Source organism: Lissotriton vulgaris, chromosome 7, assembly GCF_964263255.1.
Source record: "Lissotriton vulgaris chromosome 7, aLisVul1.2, whole genome shotgun sequence".
Lineage (NCBI taxonomy): Eukaryota > Metazoa > Chordata > Amphibia > Caudata > Salamandridae > Lissotriton > Lissotriton vulgaris.
In genome coordinates this window covers 1,441,343,493-1,441,359,058 of record NC_141695.1, presented here as the reverse complement: position 1 = coordinate 1,441,359,058, position 15,566 = coordinate 1,441,343,493, and the positions used below count along the sequence as shown (strand labels likewise).

Here is a 15,566-nt window from a genome sequence, read left to right as displayed (position 1 = left end):
CTCCTCTTCCACTGCACCAAGATCAGCAAATTCTGGGACTCAATAAATACTCTAATCAACGACGTAACAGGCGCCACACTAACACTTGACTTTCACTATCTGGCACTGGGGTACACCGACCCCTCCATAACATCCGAAAATGACAGGGACCCGATTGACCTCCTGCTCACAGCGGCGGTCAAGACGGTATTGAACAACTGGAAAGACACAGCGAAGGCCACTTTTAAAGCCTGGTTCAACTGGGTCATATTCCTACGAGGTGCCGACACCATAACAACCAACAGCCTACCAAACTCAGGGAAGAAAAGCGAAATGTGGCTATCGCTGGACAACTACCTGTCCTCACACAAGCCACCCTGAAAGTCAAGGGGACAACCGGTGAGGTTGCCCAGAGGCCAGACAAGGCAGCAGACCACATGGATCGCCTCCTCTCTCTCTTAACTCTCTATATCTCTACACCTCTCTCTCCACGCCACCAGGGGAGCGAAAAGACAATTGGACAGTCTGTAAGGGGAATGGAGATTGACGAGAAGAAGAAGCAAAACATGGAAATATGAACAAATAGCCACGAGCCAATTTTTTTTTTTTTTTTTTGTGTTTCAAAAGATCCCACGTCGTGAGGACACTTCTGTCGGCGCTATTCTATTTTCAGTCTGTGAGGGCACTTCTATCGGCGCTATTGTATTTTCAGTCTGAATTCGTTCAAGTATGCTGGGGCTTTTAGCCCCACATCAAAAAGGTAACATTAAATCTAACCCCATTAACTTTACAGCTGCTGATCTGTTTTCTAAAGCTCACTTAGGACTTGCTGCTCCAGTTTAGGATTTTTCTGTGCATTCTGGGACTCATAGTCCTGGGATGCTGAGGTCTAACCCACATCGAGGCCAAATTAGGCTTCGCAATTTAACTTCACAACTGGAAGCGGACCCTATTAGCAGAACAGTATTCTCAATTCTGTTGCTCATAGCAAGCGAGGGGTCGCAAGTCAGCTGGGGTCCGGACAACAGCTTTATGTCGCGAGAAGATTTGGGTCCAGAATCCAAAGGGCAGTGAAACATTTTTCAGTAAGGAGAGAAGGAAAGATTTGATCTGTTCGGATTTTTTCATAGTGCCCTCTTTGCAGTGCCAGTGTAGTCTGTAATCCACCACGATGGTGCCCCTGTGTTAAATGATTTTTACCATGTTCACCCTGTAAAGGGCAGCTCAGCACACATCGGCAGGTTTTGGGAGGGTGACAAACAAAAAAGTAATGTTCTAAAATGACATCGGGACACCTCTTGGAACACGAAAAAGCACCATTAAAGAGACGTCGACAATATATCAGCGCTTTACCACTGCATGAGAGGTGCAAAACAATGATATTACCATTGTCTGCCCGTGTGAGTCTGTAAGCATTCGCAGTGCTTGCAAGGGGGGGCCCTCAAAGAGGACATGTCTCAGTCCTGAAGAGCTGCATGCCCTCCCATGTTTTGTTTTAGCATGGGCCACCTTTTTCGTAATATGCTGGTACCTCCACTGCACTTATTTCAGGAGACCATCTATGGGGACTCTCACTTTCTGTACTGTCACGGTTTTGATTTGCAAAGCACCAAGAGGTCTTCAGTCCCTCTTTAATTCTCTCAAATGTGATGGAAACAGAACAAGGATCACAAATACATTATTCATTCTCTTTCGGTTTAGTCTTTGCTGCGTTTCTTTATAGTGGAAATAAATGAAGGACTCACTTTTCGTGAAGAATGTGCCTTCTGACAGCGACCAGGGGTGGGCGGGGCTCCAGCGGATATTGGTGCTGCAGCTGCTGATGAGAAAGTGAGTAAAGGAGGGCCTACCTGCCTGGTTTTGGGGACGGCACTTTTTTTGTACTGCTTGAGCACAGATTCCCTTGCAAAACATGGCATGCAGCCATGCTGCATAATATCAAGCAGGCATGGTCTTACTGTGGACTTATCTTTATCTATTTTAACAGATATTTTCTTAAAGTGAATTTAAAATAGAACGTGTTGGGTTATTTAATTCTGCATTTCAAAAAGTTTACCTCGATTACAACCCAGTACTGATGAACTATTGACAGTTGTTTAGTGCTTGCAACAGGTGGTGCAATGGTGTGATATCAAATAGCTTGCCTGTGCAGTTGATTTAGTGTCAGCTTAATTTCTTTGGGTCGTGCCAGAAGATTTGTGTTTTTTGTTTGATATGTTGTATTAGTTACTCCATTGGCACAATTGCTTTGGTACTTCTCTGAAGATTATAGGCAGAATGTACGTTACCTTTGTAGTTCATACCCACATACTTTAGATGGTTGTTAGATATCAAGCGTGAATTTCTTATACACTATGAAACATGTAGAAGTACAAGTCGGTTCATTTGGAAAAAGCCAACATTAAAACGTGCTCAGTACACAGAACGGCCCAATATACTTTTGTTAGTTACGGTTACCAGTGTACTTTTATACTTTTGTGATTCTTGAGAGGCATTGGTAACCACGTGAATGTGGAAGAAATGAAAGCTTAAGAATCAACACTTTTATTGGAGGATTACTTATGGTCTTTTAAAATGAAGGGCTTCTGCTGCGGTAATCACTCGTGCAGGACTGAATAATAAACCTTTGCTCGGTCCTGGAAACAAAAATTAAATCCTTTGTTTACTCTGAGGGATAAACACAAGCAAATACTTTATAAACCCAGCAATAAAAATGCAATAGGTCTCGCCTTTTTTTAAGTTAAAGTCATTCGCTTTGCTATACAAAACCATTAGCAAAGGAAATGGCTTTAACTTAACCTAAGGCGAGACCTGTTGCATTTTCAATGCTTGTTATTACACTTGTCGTGCATAAAATGTTGTGGCCCAGCGTGGTTTGGGATCAAGCCCGGTGCCTAATCAGGTGTAGGCTGCAAACCAGTTTTTTGTTACCTAATTTTCTTTATTATGTGCTGTGATGTCACTTGATGACATCTGTGATGTGTGATGTTATGCGCAGCAGAAGGTGGTGGTGTGAGTTATGCCTCAAATATTTTAGCATATGGTGATGCCATAACAATGTCAACATTGTCGTTTGCGATGTCATACACAGTGGAAAAGTGGGGTATTGGTTATGATTTGTGTAGCAAACCATAACTGGCAAATTACAGGTTTTACACCTTTGAGGCAGAAACAACTACATTTTTAACTTGTTTCTTTCCGTGAATGTCATTGTTTTATTAGGATGTACTTCAATATGTCCCATAGGTTTTTTACCTCCACTCAGCAAGAAGTACTTAATAGAAGTTGGTCAAAATTGGTTCTTTTTTGAATTTGCTATTTGATAGTTTGAGGTATTTGAATTTTCAAGTGTGCTTAGAAGTGTATTTCTTTAAAATATCAGGACAGTTAAATCCAATAGTTTGCAAAACGAAAACAGACATTTGCCTGCCTGAGGAAAGATCACTTATTTTTAATGATCAAATGTTATGGTTTTTTTTACCATTAGTTTAGTTGAGGTATAAGGTTGTGCTTAGTAGTCCATATGACCTAAAATATTGGACTGTGTGACGGGGACTTGTGTGCAGGGAGTGACATTTAAACTTTGGAACCCGGCATAAGCAAGAACCCTGTTTTGCACAATTATATGCACTAAACATTTTAACCCCAGTTGAAATGGAATGCTGCATGACTGCACGCAAGCGCAATCTAATATTTATTTATCTAGCAGCATCTTGTCCCGCTAACTTTTAATAATACTGAGCATATGTTAGCAGCACAAACCAGGGCGCTGAATGGCAATAACTCGTGCTGAATGGCAATAACTAAAAAACCTCACGAGTTAAACAAGAGACTTCACTGGTATATTGTGAAAGCCTTCATGCAGCACAAGTTACTTACGTTAGGTAATGCTCCTTCTGGTTGACACTATCTAACCGCAGATTCGGCATCCTTGTGAATCTACTCAAGATGACCGATTGAATCTGGAAACTTTTCCAACATGTGGCACCATCGGCCTCAACTGAAATTCTTAACTGCCTCCAGACAGGACATGGAGCCACATATAGGCTCCACACTTGGACGTCTATATCAGTTTGTATTGCAGTCTCAAACCAGGGCTCTGATTGCTGCCTACGCCTTGAAGGAATGAGCTGTAAGACTCAGGAGTCTCTTTTTGAGGTCTCGCCGGAGCCAGCGCATGCACTGCTCTGGCAAGACATTTAGTGAGTGGGCTTTTAAAAGTCAAACCACAGCTTTTTCGGTGGCATGGAGCGTGCAGTTTCCCGCACAGGCACGAGCGGAGGCGCCATCTGGCTTTCCTCTCTTCATGGTGGGCGCACAATCACTTTAAGCGGTCCCGCACACATCGCTCGAAGACTTCAACTCAAGGCTTTTTTTTTAGTTCTGTGTGCTTATTATACTAATAGTATTCTATATATAACATTTTGTTAAAGTATTAATGATCTGTTGAATGCTCTGTGTTTCCATTCTCATTACCATTAACAAGGTCAGCCTTATTTGCGCTTTGCTTTGGGTGCTTCGCCTCAAGCGGTGAGGAGTGCTTCCCTTTTTCAGATTGTTTGTTGTTCTCACAGGAACGCGTGTAACACTGTTGTGTGCGCTCCCCGCAGAGAGGGAATGTTATCAACTTCCACAGTCAGGAAGGCCGCACAAGTCTTCTCTTCAAAGTGTGACCTCTCACCTTCGGATTCACATTAGCTTGCCAGTGCGCAACACTGCAGTTTTACTCCAGTTCACTGCTTATTTGACAGTGGTTAATGTGCAACATTGTAGAGTGCTCGTCGCCTCTGGATCTAACCTTTTAAAGATATTTTAATCGGCCTGCTTTATTTTTTTTTAGTTCAATTCCCCATCAAAAGAGAGAAATAGGATACTTTCATATAGTAAACGCTTTTGTTAAAATTTGCTCCGCCTGACTTTCTTGTTCTCCACGTTCCCTTACTTGTCTCTGGGATCTCCTGTTTTCTCAAGTTATGTTTTTAACGCCTGTATCCCATATTTCACTCGTGTGGCATCCCCGTTCTAATCCCTCCCCCCCCTACGGCAGCCTCTATGAACATTGCCATCCCAGTCATGCTTATCTTCCACAATTTCATTTTCTCCCCCACTGCACCCCCCGCCTCACTGGTTTGCCTTTGGTAATCCATTTGTCCAACTTTTCCTGTTGTCTCTCTTTACTAACACATGCTCTTCTGTTCTCTGGAGAGCTCTCTCTTTCCTACCCTGTGCAGTCTCGTACCCTCATTCCTCTTCTGTAGTGACTTTTCCTGTCCTCTAACTTGCTGCTCTCATTCGGTCTACTTTTCCCTGCCCTCCTCGATATCACTACCTTGTTTCTGTGAAGTCCCTTGCCCCTCCAGCCTAACCTGCACCCCCGCTACTTCTCTTTAGAGCTGGGGGAGTGAACAGATTTACCGGGAGAGCCGATCCAAGGTCATGCAAGCGCAGGACTCTGCGGGATCGCACGAGAGAGCTCAGCGACAATGCCAGGAGCGTGCCAGAGTTCGAGGGATAACGACACCGCTAAGTTTGCTCAAAGTTTTGTCTGGCAGTGTAGTGACATGTATCTTAACTCTCATCAGTTTTGAAATTATATCCAGACTTAGTCAATTTTTAAACAGCTCAGAGAAGCCCTGCTACATGCGGTGTTTCATTGCATGAGCTAATAAAACTAGCATTGGCATAGCCAATAGGTCTCGCCTTTGGGACCTTTTAAGTGTTTAGCCATGCAGCAGTTGTTGCACCAACAATATTGTGCTGCTCGACTTAGAAGGTCCCAAAAGCGAGACCTGTGGCTATGCTTGTTTAATATGACATCAGTTTTTGAACTGCCTTTCCTTTCTTCAAAATGGGAAATTCAATGAAGAGCTGATCATTTACCTGGAACTCCTTAGTCCCATCTTTGTGCAAGCAAATAGCCAGCTGTAGATTCAACTAGCAGCTCCCTTTTAAAAAGGATATGGCTAAGAGAAGACAGCAGGGAGTGTTGTGGCGAATGGACAGTCACACAAAAGGATGGTATACAGAACCAAACACTGAAGTTTTGTGATTGGCTCATTGGAGACCTGAATCAGATCTGCAAGGCATCCAAATGATGTACCAACAGCAGACCAAGATTCTATTACACGGCCTGCATGTCCTGCAGAGTTTGGTACACCAGGAAGATACAAAACGCTAGGATCAAGCAGTTGCAGTACCATCATGGTGGGAAAGAAGCCCTTGCATGAAACATCAGGATCATAGTTCAAGTGACTGTGGCAACTTCCTGAAATGTCCATTCCCCGAGAACAGCTCCAATAAAGATACACCTCAGGACAAGAGGAGATGGGACTTGACCTCCATGAAGATAATAGTGGTTTGATTCTTGTATTTGTATTGTGTCGCATTTCTTACTTACCTGTTGTTCTGGTACTTCTAAATGATTTAAACTTGTTCTTTTGATTAAGGAAGACTGCTCTGTGCAACTGCTACCCAGGACTGAGCTAAGGGTTACTAAAGAAACCTAACAGGACCTCATAAAATATTGTGACATTATTACATGTTGAGGTATTACAACCCCAGCACATACTAATCCACTTTCCTACAGATTGTTTCTGGATTCCTTGAATCATTTGATTCCTTGTTGAATTAAACACCCATGTGTGAATTGTAACGAGTAAATAATGTCAATGTAAATCCTTAACAGCTCCTGTCCTGTCGAAAATTAATAACATCCTAACTGGTCAGGGTTCACTGATTACATTATATTTTTTTGCAGCGCGCACAATCACCCATGAAGGTATCCTTGCACTGAGCAGGTTTCACTGCCTTGCATTGTAGGAAGGCAGAGAGTAAAGCAAACCGCAAGATCTTCAACCTCTTGAAGAACCAGAGTAGGAGGCTATGGTTTGAAGTGGGTGGTCATTTTAAAGCTTAAGTAGCGGTGTAAGAGAAGGCTTGACTTCCGGATCTGGTTCTGTGTATGCGAGTAATGTGAGCAAGTAGGAGCCCGGCTGAGCAGTGGGGTCTAGATGATTGGTGGAAAACGATGACACTGTTCAGCCAGGCTGTGCACGTGTTGAGCAGAGCTTTGAATGTGTGGGTGAAGAGTTTGAACTGAGTTTGTGAGTCTTGGGAGCCATTGGAGGTCCCTGAGATGTGGTGGGATGTCTGTCCAGCGTGGACGGTTCAAAATTAATCTGGCTGCCACAGTAAGACTTCCCGTAACAAAAAATAGTCAGTTTGTTAGGTTTTCAATAACGCTCAACATCACTCGGTTTAATGCCATTATATCACCAAATATGCAAGGGTACATTATATAGAACCATGCAACACCAAACAAGCTCTCAGCCACTCATTTTCTAGAGAAATGCTTGAATAATCATATACCTTCAGGGAAAAGGTCCCACTTTAGTTTCACACAAAAATACTAATCCACGCCAAGGTATCCGCTACAAAACCAAAAAAAAAACTCTGCATGGACCACCTAAGTGGTTCCCTGTGACTCTCTCCCAAACCATTGCGGCTAGTACAAGAGCGTTCTATTGGGTGTTTTTGCCTATTGGGTACAAACTGCTTGCAACGATTAATGCATATAAGACTAAGGTAAAGCAATTTTACTTACCTTTGAAATATATCTCCTATTTACCGCAAAAGATTTTGTTGTTTTGATGTCCAGTTTACGAAAAAAAATAGACTATTTAGAAATTAGTATTTGATTTTTATTGTGTTGTGTTTATTGCTTATCAGCTGTGGTACTTCTAAATGCTTTACACGCGTTCCTTTGATTAAGTCTGACTGCTCTGTGCCACAGCTACCCAGGACTTAGCAATGGGATATTAAAAAAGCACAACTGGACCTGAAAGATTGTGACATCGGAATATCAGACATACAGCAGCCTATTTCAATTAAACACTGGACAATATTGCATTTGAAACACGAAAAAGGAACACAGTTGATACATAAAACAACCAAATACCACAATCTAAATATGAAAATTAGTAATGTTTGAAATAAGTTATGGTCAGCTAAATCATGCTACTTACAGATTCCATCATGTCCAAAACTTCTGTGAAGGCAGGAGCTGTAGAATTTCCCAAAAAGTTCACATACTCCACTACCCACTGCTCTGGGGAAGGTTCTCCTGTTACTTCCACTGATGTGGTAGTCATGGCCAGTGGATCAGGACTCTCTACTTTAATCTCTACCTCTTCCAGAATTTCTTCCTTTTGAATGATGCCGTTTTTGTAATCGTCCTCACGCACACCCTCAGTCTCTTGAAATTCTTCTTGAAATTCCTCAATTGGCTCCAATTTTATTGTCTGCTGCACAGTTTCATGATCCAGTGTAAGTACAGCTGAGGCAGCATTAATGTCTGGTTCAGTGGCAGCCAGGTTAACTTCAAGTACACTAGTAGGCCAACTTGCAAAAGGGGGTCTCTAGAAAGGGGAAAACATTGTTTATATTAATAAGAAAACATCAATACAAGCAATTGCACTGGGACAAAGTTGGCACTTGAGATTTGTTTTCATTTTATCTGCAACTCCACTATTATTGCTTTGCGATATTATTTGTTGATTTTGTAGGAAAAAAATAATCTAAGATCTTACGAACTGTACTTCCTCACTGGCCTTGGTCCATCAGCATAACTGATAACTCAAACGCACATTGAGTAGAGGAACGTGAATAACCCGGATTATAGGAAATAACATCAAATGCGGTAGATGTGTATGGACAATGAATCCAGCACAAGGAACAAAACTGGGTTAGTAGGAAAATGCAGAGTTAAGCCTGGTCTTATTCACTGAAATAGAAAGTGCTTTAGAAGAGGTAAGAAGTTATGTCAGTGACACCACCAAAATGTCTCCATCTGTTATGCCCGTCGTTCCACTTATTTAAACTTCCAGACTTTGCTCATCTTTTGCAGTAGGATGAGGAAATTCAAAATGGGTGCAGTGTTCCAAAAGACATTGTACAAGAGCGTACTCAAAAACTATAGACTTCATAGAGCACCCGACTCAGACCTTTGTTATGCCATCCATTCATGATGAACAATCAACCTTCCAGAAAATTGGTGATAGGGACTGCTCATCGCCAGTTTACAAAATGTAGTTAGGAACAAACCAACAGGTGGATTACCAAAGCAGAGCACTTGTGGGACATTTCAAATTAAACTTATCTGAGCAGTACTGATCCAAATTGCTATGCTACACAAGGTTAAACAGGCGCAAAGTGCAATAGGTACACCAAAAAGCATTAATGACAAGGAAAGTTATGTGCAGAAGTGCTAGATCGTCTCCGACTGCGAACAAATCGTAACAAATTCACATCTGTCACTTGGAATCTGCATTTTAAAGCATGTCAGTATTGTAGAGATCATGGAACTGGTACAATGACATTAGAATCTCAACAATACAGACAGAATTCCTTCTCTGCTTTCAGGGTTGTGCGTTCATTGTATCTGCGGATAGATTTCCAGTCGAGCAACTCAATTTTTCCATTACATATAAAGTTCCTACCTCAGAGAGTGGTGTAGCAATATCTTCATTCTTCACCAACATAGTTGGCAGCTTGCTTGCACTGGAGGTCTTGTTAGTGTAAAATCCGAGGTCCACTTTCCTTTTAATGGTAGAATTCCAATGATTCTTTACAGCATTATCCGTCCTGACAGAAGCAAACAGGGTCTTGTTAACAATCATGTTTTTGGGAAAAAAGCCCAAGCGAAGATAAAGTAAAGTATGTGACAAGAAGAACAGTCCTAGGTGACCTGGAATGTTGGAGAGTCTAATGTAAATGGTGGAGAAGAAAAAGTCACTTATCTGTGAAAAATTTCCTTTAGCATCCCCATCATCCACACATTCATGGTGTTCATTCTGAATGATTCCACTAGCTAGGAGAGGAGGTATGAAAACCTTTTGCAATATACAATAGCAAATGTCTTTTTTGCCAGTTTGAATTCCTTTCTAAGCAATACACTATAAAAAATTCAACTGCATTTCAGGCAGAGATAACTGAAAATAATTTAGCTCATAGGAAGCAGCTTTTCGCTAATGAGATTCCTCTGGTAGCTAAACAGCTGAAGACATCAAGCCGCACCTCTATCCAAGCAGAGTTTGTAAAAGGAGGCTACAAACTAGAGCCAAGCACCCACAAAAAGTGAGGCAAAATTGGCAAGATTGACTTTCAGTATTGTGACTATTGACCCAAAGATGGCAAATGATCAGCTGCAGTGAGGAGGCGGGAGAAGGGGGGTGGGCGCTTGCGATATCCTGTGCCGTGTTATGGCATTCTGTTAATCTTGCAGCAGTCGAAAGATGATCGTGTGCCATCTTAGCAGTAACCATACAAAAAGAGAATGAAAGATGAAGCTGGTTTGCAATCAGAATTAATCCTGGAGCCCCAATGTGTCAATTGGTTGTGTTCTTTAGCGTCTTTCAAATCACTTCTCATTTAGCAGGCCTAATTATAAGAGCTAGACTTTCCTTTTTCTGCAAACCTGTTGTTCTCAATGCTTTTCAGTATGGAGAGAACACATCCCATGGTCATGGCCAAAAGAATCCCTATTCAAAACGTTTCCATAATTGAGGGAGAGACATATTATGACTTCAAACCACCCACCCTTTTCGCAAGCTCTTCCAAGGTATAATCTGAAAATGCTGGGCTGGTACTGCGTAGGGCTTTAACAGTGCTTTTTGAAAGTGGAGTACCAGAAGCTGTAGGTTACAAGTGGACTAAAATCTGCACGTCTATCCAAGAACAAACAACTTCAAGTACAGTACGAATTGAGCAGAGTCCACATCTTTGGATGCTCCGACATCTTAACCTGCATATCTTCAGCTCAAAGGAACTCTAACACAACACATATAGGTGTCACGGAACCAATCAGCCTAACTGCAGAGGCATTCCAGAGATCCAAGCCAGCAATTTTTTTTTAAAGATTTTTATTTTACAAAATGAAATGAGGTCTAAAATGTACATTTAAAAGTTACCAAAACCATACTGTGCCCCTGTTAAAACAAATACAACGCACTTGATTGTCATGTCCTTTGACTCCTCCACCTGGGGGAAAGGCTTACCATGGCTAGATTCCCTAGCTTACTACAGTAACAGGTCACATAACTGGCAATGTATACAGGCAAACAAGACACTTTAATACTTGTCAAAGACTTTATTATGCGAGAACTTCAGACAGTGACTCTGGAAAGAGGTGCATATAGTAATAGTTGTACAACAAATTTTTATTAGCACTATTTGTACCATTATATGATTAATCAGAGGGATCGCAAACATAATTAAAACATTAACAAAAGCAGGCCAAGATGGCAGTGAGGTAAGAAGCTCCCGACACACCTCTGTCCAGGATAAAAAATAAGCTTAAATTCCCTGAGAAAACGACCCGACCTCGTAGAATATCGGATCCCTGCAGCGCAAGTCTCAGCAACGCCAGAGAAGCAAGTAGAAGATAGAGCATTAAACTGTATCGGCAAGAGCAGTGGAGCTAGACTGCTCCAGACGGCCTGCCATCGTCCAGGAGAAGTGTGTCCGGGCTGGAGTGCAGGTTCCATTAATATAGAGAACACCCGAGTACAAGTTTGCTTCTCAGACGCCAGTGAGAGGTGTCTGTTAAACAGTCGCTGTTAGAACCGAAGGCCAGAGACCCCTTCCCGAGGAGCACATAGAGGGCCTACATCAAATAGATGGCATATACTTCGGGGCAGAGACCAGGATCACTGGGTGAATTATACTAGGCCCCTATCAATGCAAGTTTGTGGTCTGACAACAACCATGTGAAATGGAGGCCAGCAGGGGGGAAAAATGCCTACATGAAAAAAAGGCATGCCCCCCACCCCTAAGCCAGATCGAATAAACAGCCTTCGCTAGCCGAGTCAGCACTGGGCTTCCCCAACAGAGATGCCCATTCGGGCTCGGCAGCCCTGCAAATGCAGGTCTTTTTGCATACCACTTACAAGGATATGTTGGACTCCTGTTCCTACCTAACCTGCCTACTGGTGAGATGTAAGCAGGGTTATGGAGTGATTGGTTTTCTTCAACACAAACTCATTAAAACATATTTGATTATAAAACAGTAACCAAGATCAGGGCAAATACTATGAAAAATATATATTAAGACAGTGCGTTTGTCACCAATTAGATTTAAAACCTTTCAATGGTTGGTTTTATCCCTGAACAGTACATGCCTGTAACTATTTGATTGTAGCATTAAACTAAAGCAAGATACTAAGAAACAAATATGTATAATTTTAGTAACTGAAACTGGAGGCGAGAAAGCGAATATAACCCCCAGATCTTTTATATCCCATAAAAGAGCCACTGTCACTCAGATGTGATGCAGAGTTTCCAAAATGTGAATATCTAGTCAAGATGAAAGTTGCAAGACTAGGCTGCAGACTGGATGGACAACCCTTCATGTACTCTGATTAATTTAGATTATTTACAAGGGTCTCAATGTATTTGAGCAAAACAGATTAAAGGTGGTATTATTCTTCAATTTTACAGAAGTCTTAAACTCTATCACTTTCTTTGATCAATGAAAGGCCTGGATAGGACAATGCACTACAGATTAAAGGCATGCCCTGATTGTAATTTATCTTCTAATGTTTTAATATAGCGGCATCCGTATTACTTCATGAACTGAATATATTCACAGTTTACTCTGCTCCCAAAACATTGGCCGCCCTTCACGGCTCCAATAACCTTGAAAGTCATCGGAGCTCACAGAAAAGGGAGAGATGCTTCAGAAGCATTATCTAAGCTTGAGGCCAGGCATACATGGAAAATCCATTTCTGATTAGCTAAAGCACGCCTTACATTAACACTAGATTGATGCATAGAGTGAATTCTGCATGCAGAAGAGCTTCACCATGGAGTGATAATTTCACAACATGATGGAAAGCAGAAAATATTCTAGCACAGGAGTGATTCTGTTTCTTTCTATAGTCTAAAAGTAATTTTGGAGATCATTCTATAGAATGCGCTTTCCTATTATACACAATTTATGCAAACCAACAAGCATTCACAATTTCAATGCATTTCAGCTACATTTTGGGCTATTTCACCATGCATGTATTTTGAGAATGCAACAAGGGAGACCCATCTAGCCACAATGCCTCCGCACAAGAGAAAGACGTGGTAGGCTCTCCGCTTCTTTCGTGGTGGTAATGCAATACATTTGGATTGTCAAAAGGACCACACTGGAGTATAGGAGCAATGCTTGTTTGTTGAAAAACAGAAAGATTAAACAGTTTTCATTCTCAGATGTTACAAACCAATCAAAGAGGGATTTTACTTATTTCCCCTCCAATACCCTATTCGCCCTTTCACCCATACATTTGACAACACACTAAAGGGCTTAATGTATGCCTCAATTTAGGTGCAAATAGATCCCGGTTTGAAACCTTTACTGTAGGATTTTTTTCCTCGAACTGGTGTGGGTCAAGTGTTGCTATTGATACAAATACCAAGTAGTTCAGTCTTTTCTTGATGAAGGTTTACTTCTCCCTAGTAATCACTTCTAAGTTAAGTTCCAAAAGGCTATAGTTCAGACACCAACGACATTAATTGCATATCTAATCCCTGACCCCCCCCCCCCCCCCTCCCCCCCCTTCATTTGCTGCGGTTGACCTAGGCAGCTATAACAGGGCAGGAGTGAGCCGAAATGGCCTACAGATTTTTAAAGTTGCATGCTTAAACTAATTTTGCTGGTCTAAGAGTCTAGGTCTGAAACGAGAGAGTATCTCAAGCTTGTCATGTGTAAACCTTTCTCTACGCAAATCCTTTCCATCCAAGGGCATGGTTCCTCAAATGATACATAGTAATTCACGAAAGTCAAATAAATAACCAATTAATGCAAGCCTCTAATTAAGCTTCAGTACAAAGCCTCGAAGTGCAAAAATATGACTATACAAAAACAAAGACAAGTCATATAAAAAAGGACATTCAAAGCCACCAGCACAGGCAGTACAACTTAGGGTCCTTGAATACTAATGTTAATACTGAATATAGGATTAAGAAAATTAGTGAGTAACTGATACATAGACAGATAGTCAAAAACAAAAGAACCCTCTGCTTTGAAAAGCATGAAGTTCTGAGAAATTACATAAAAGTCCAAGGAGGTCTTTCAGGGTCTTGAGCGAACATATACAACAGGTACAATAATCCTAGAAAATAAACTAGGGCAATACCACATCAATGAATGGGTCAGTCTTCGCCGAGCCTCTTATAAGCAGGACGAATTAGCAGAGATAGGTCTGATACAGGACGTGTTTGGTCCCAGAGAGCAGGTTTAAAAGTGCAGTCAGCCATTTCCAGTGCTACATCTATTGGCATATTTTAAAGTTATATTTGAAGAGAAAATGTACGAACAACTCATTTTAAATGCACTCTAGGATGTAATCTAGATGCTGTATATAAATTATTATGAATGATAATTTAATATCCAATTTCAGAGAATCTCTTTACTTTTTTCTTTTACAAAGAAAACATTTTGTTTTACTCTTAATTTTGAGAACATTTTAAACAAAACATACTGTATTAATTTACATCCATGTTACACACTACATACAGAAATGCTAAAAGAAGGAAATGGCAGGATCCCCAATTATTTTGGGTAACATAACCACAACTTAGATTAACTATAAACTATGAGGACCTTAAATAAGTACCTGGCTTAATTAACGCTAATCAAGGTGAGAGACATCACCAACCCCCTAATTCTACTATCCGCTTGGGACTCTGTCCTTACCGTCCAGGAAGCAGCTTTGCTATCTCAGCCCAACGATTACCCAAGCATTTATGAGCATCATAAATGATCTGGTCCTCTTCCTCCGTCCAGGACGACTTCTTCACTTCTGGGTTCAAGTGGTTGTGCCACCGCTCTCTGCACTGCTTGCCCATTCTCCCTTTCAGGTGTTTTGCAATCAAAGTCCAGTGCTTGGTGCCATATTTCTTGACCAGCTCGATAACCTTCAATACAATAAACTAATTTAATCAGTTATTTTAGAAATGTTCCTATTACAAGATGCTACAGAAATAACCATAGCACAAAAGTACACTACATTAAGCAAGCCTAGTCATCAATACAGAAAGCACATGTTTGCCAGCAAGACTGAGTAAAAATCCACGAATAACCGTGACTTAATTTTATTTTAAACGTACAGGTTTGCATTGCAGTTTTAATTCCGTCGGTCATCTGATATTGTTCATTTTACATTTCAACAACTTTGAATTTTCTTCTCTACTCCAAAGTCGACATAACCCGTTCTACCAGTTTAGTGATAATGAGATAAAGTGGTTCCCACACTTCAAACAGCTTAAAACCTCCTTCACATTGCCAATGTTGAGATTTTTTAGTTTTTAAAAATAAGTGGAATGAAACAAAGTACACAACCCACATAAGTCAATAGCACCTCATGACTCGCTGTTACAACAATGCATTGTTCCAGGAAAGAAAAATGATTGATCCGTTGTGGTAACCTCGATGCACTTATCAACAGGCCATCTCCAGTGAAAGCACATGAAATCACCAGGTCATCTCCATTGAAGCATATGAAAACACCCATCATATAATGGACAAAGCCACAGGCAGCAAG

At 41.2% G+C, this 15,566-nt stretch overlaps 1 protein-coding gene across 2 annotated transcripts in view; it reads right to left on the bottom strand.

Annotated features, from left to right (window-relative positions):
• MYBL2 (MYB proto-oncogene like 2) overlaps positions 1 to 15,566 on the bottom strand; it is a 244,799-nt gene that overhangs the window by 86,055 nt on the left and 143,178 nt on the right. For both annotated transcript variants that reach the window (XM_086932256.1, XM_086932255.1), the window contains 3 exons: positions 14,720 to 14,940; positions 9,477 to 9,621; positions 8,004 to 8,396 (listed from right to left, as the gene is read on the bottom strand). In XM_086932256.1, the coding sequence (XP_086788382.1) occupies positions 8,004 to 8,396; positions 9,477 to 9,621; positions 14,720 to 14,940 (759 nt within the window). The remainder of the gene's footprint in view (positions 1 to 8,003; positions 8,397 to 9,476; positions 9,622 to 14,719; positions 14,941 to 15,566) is intronic.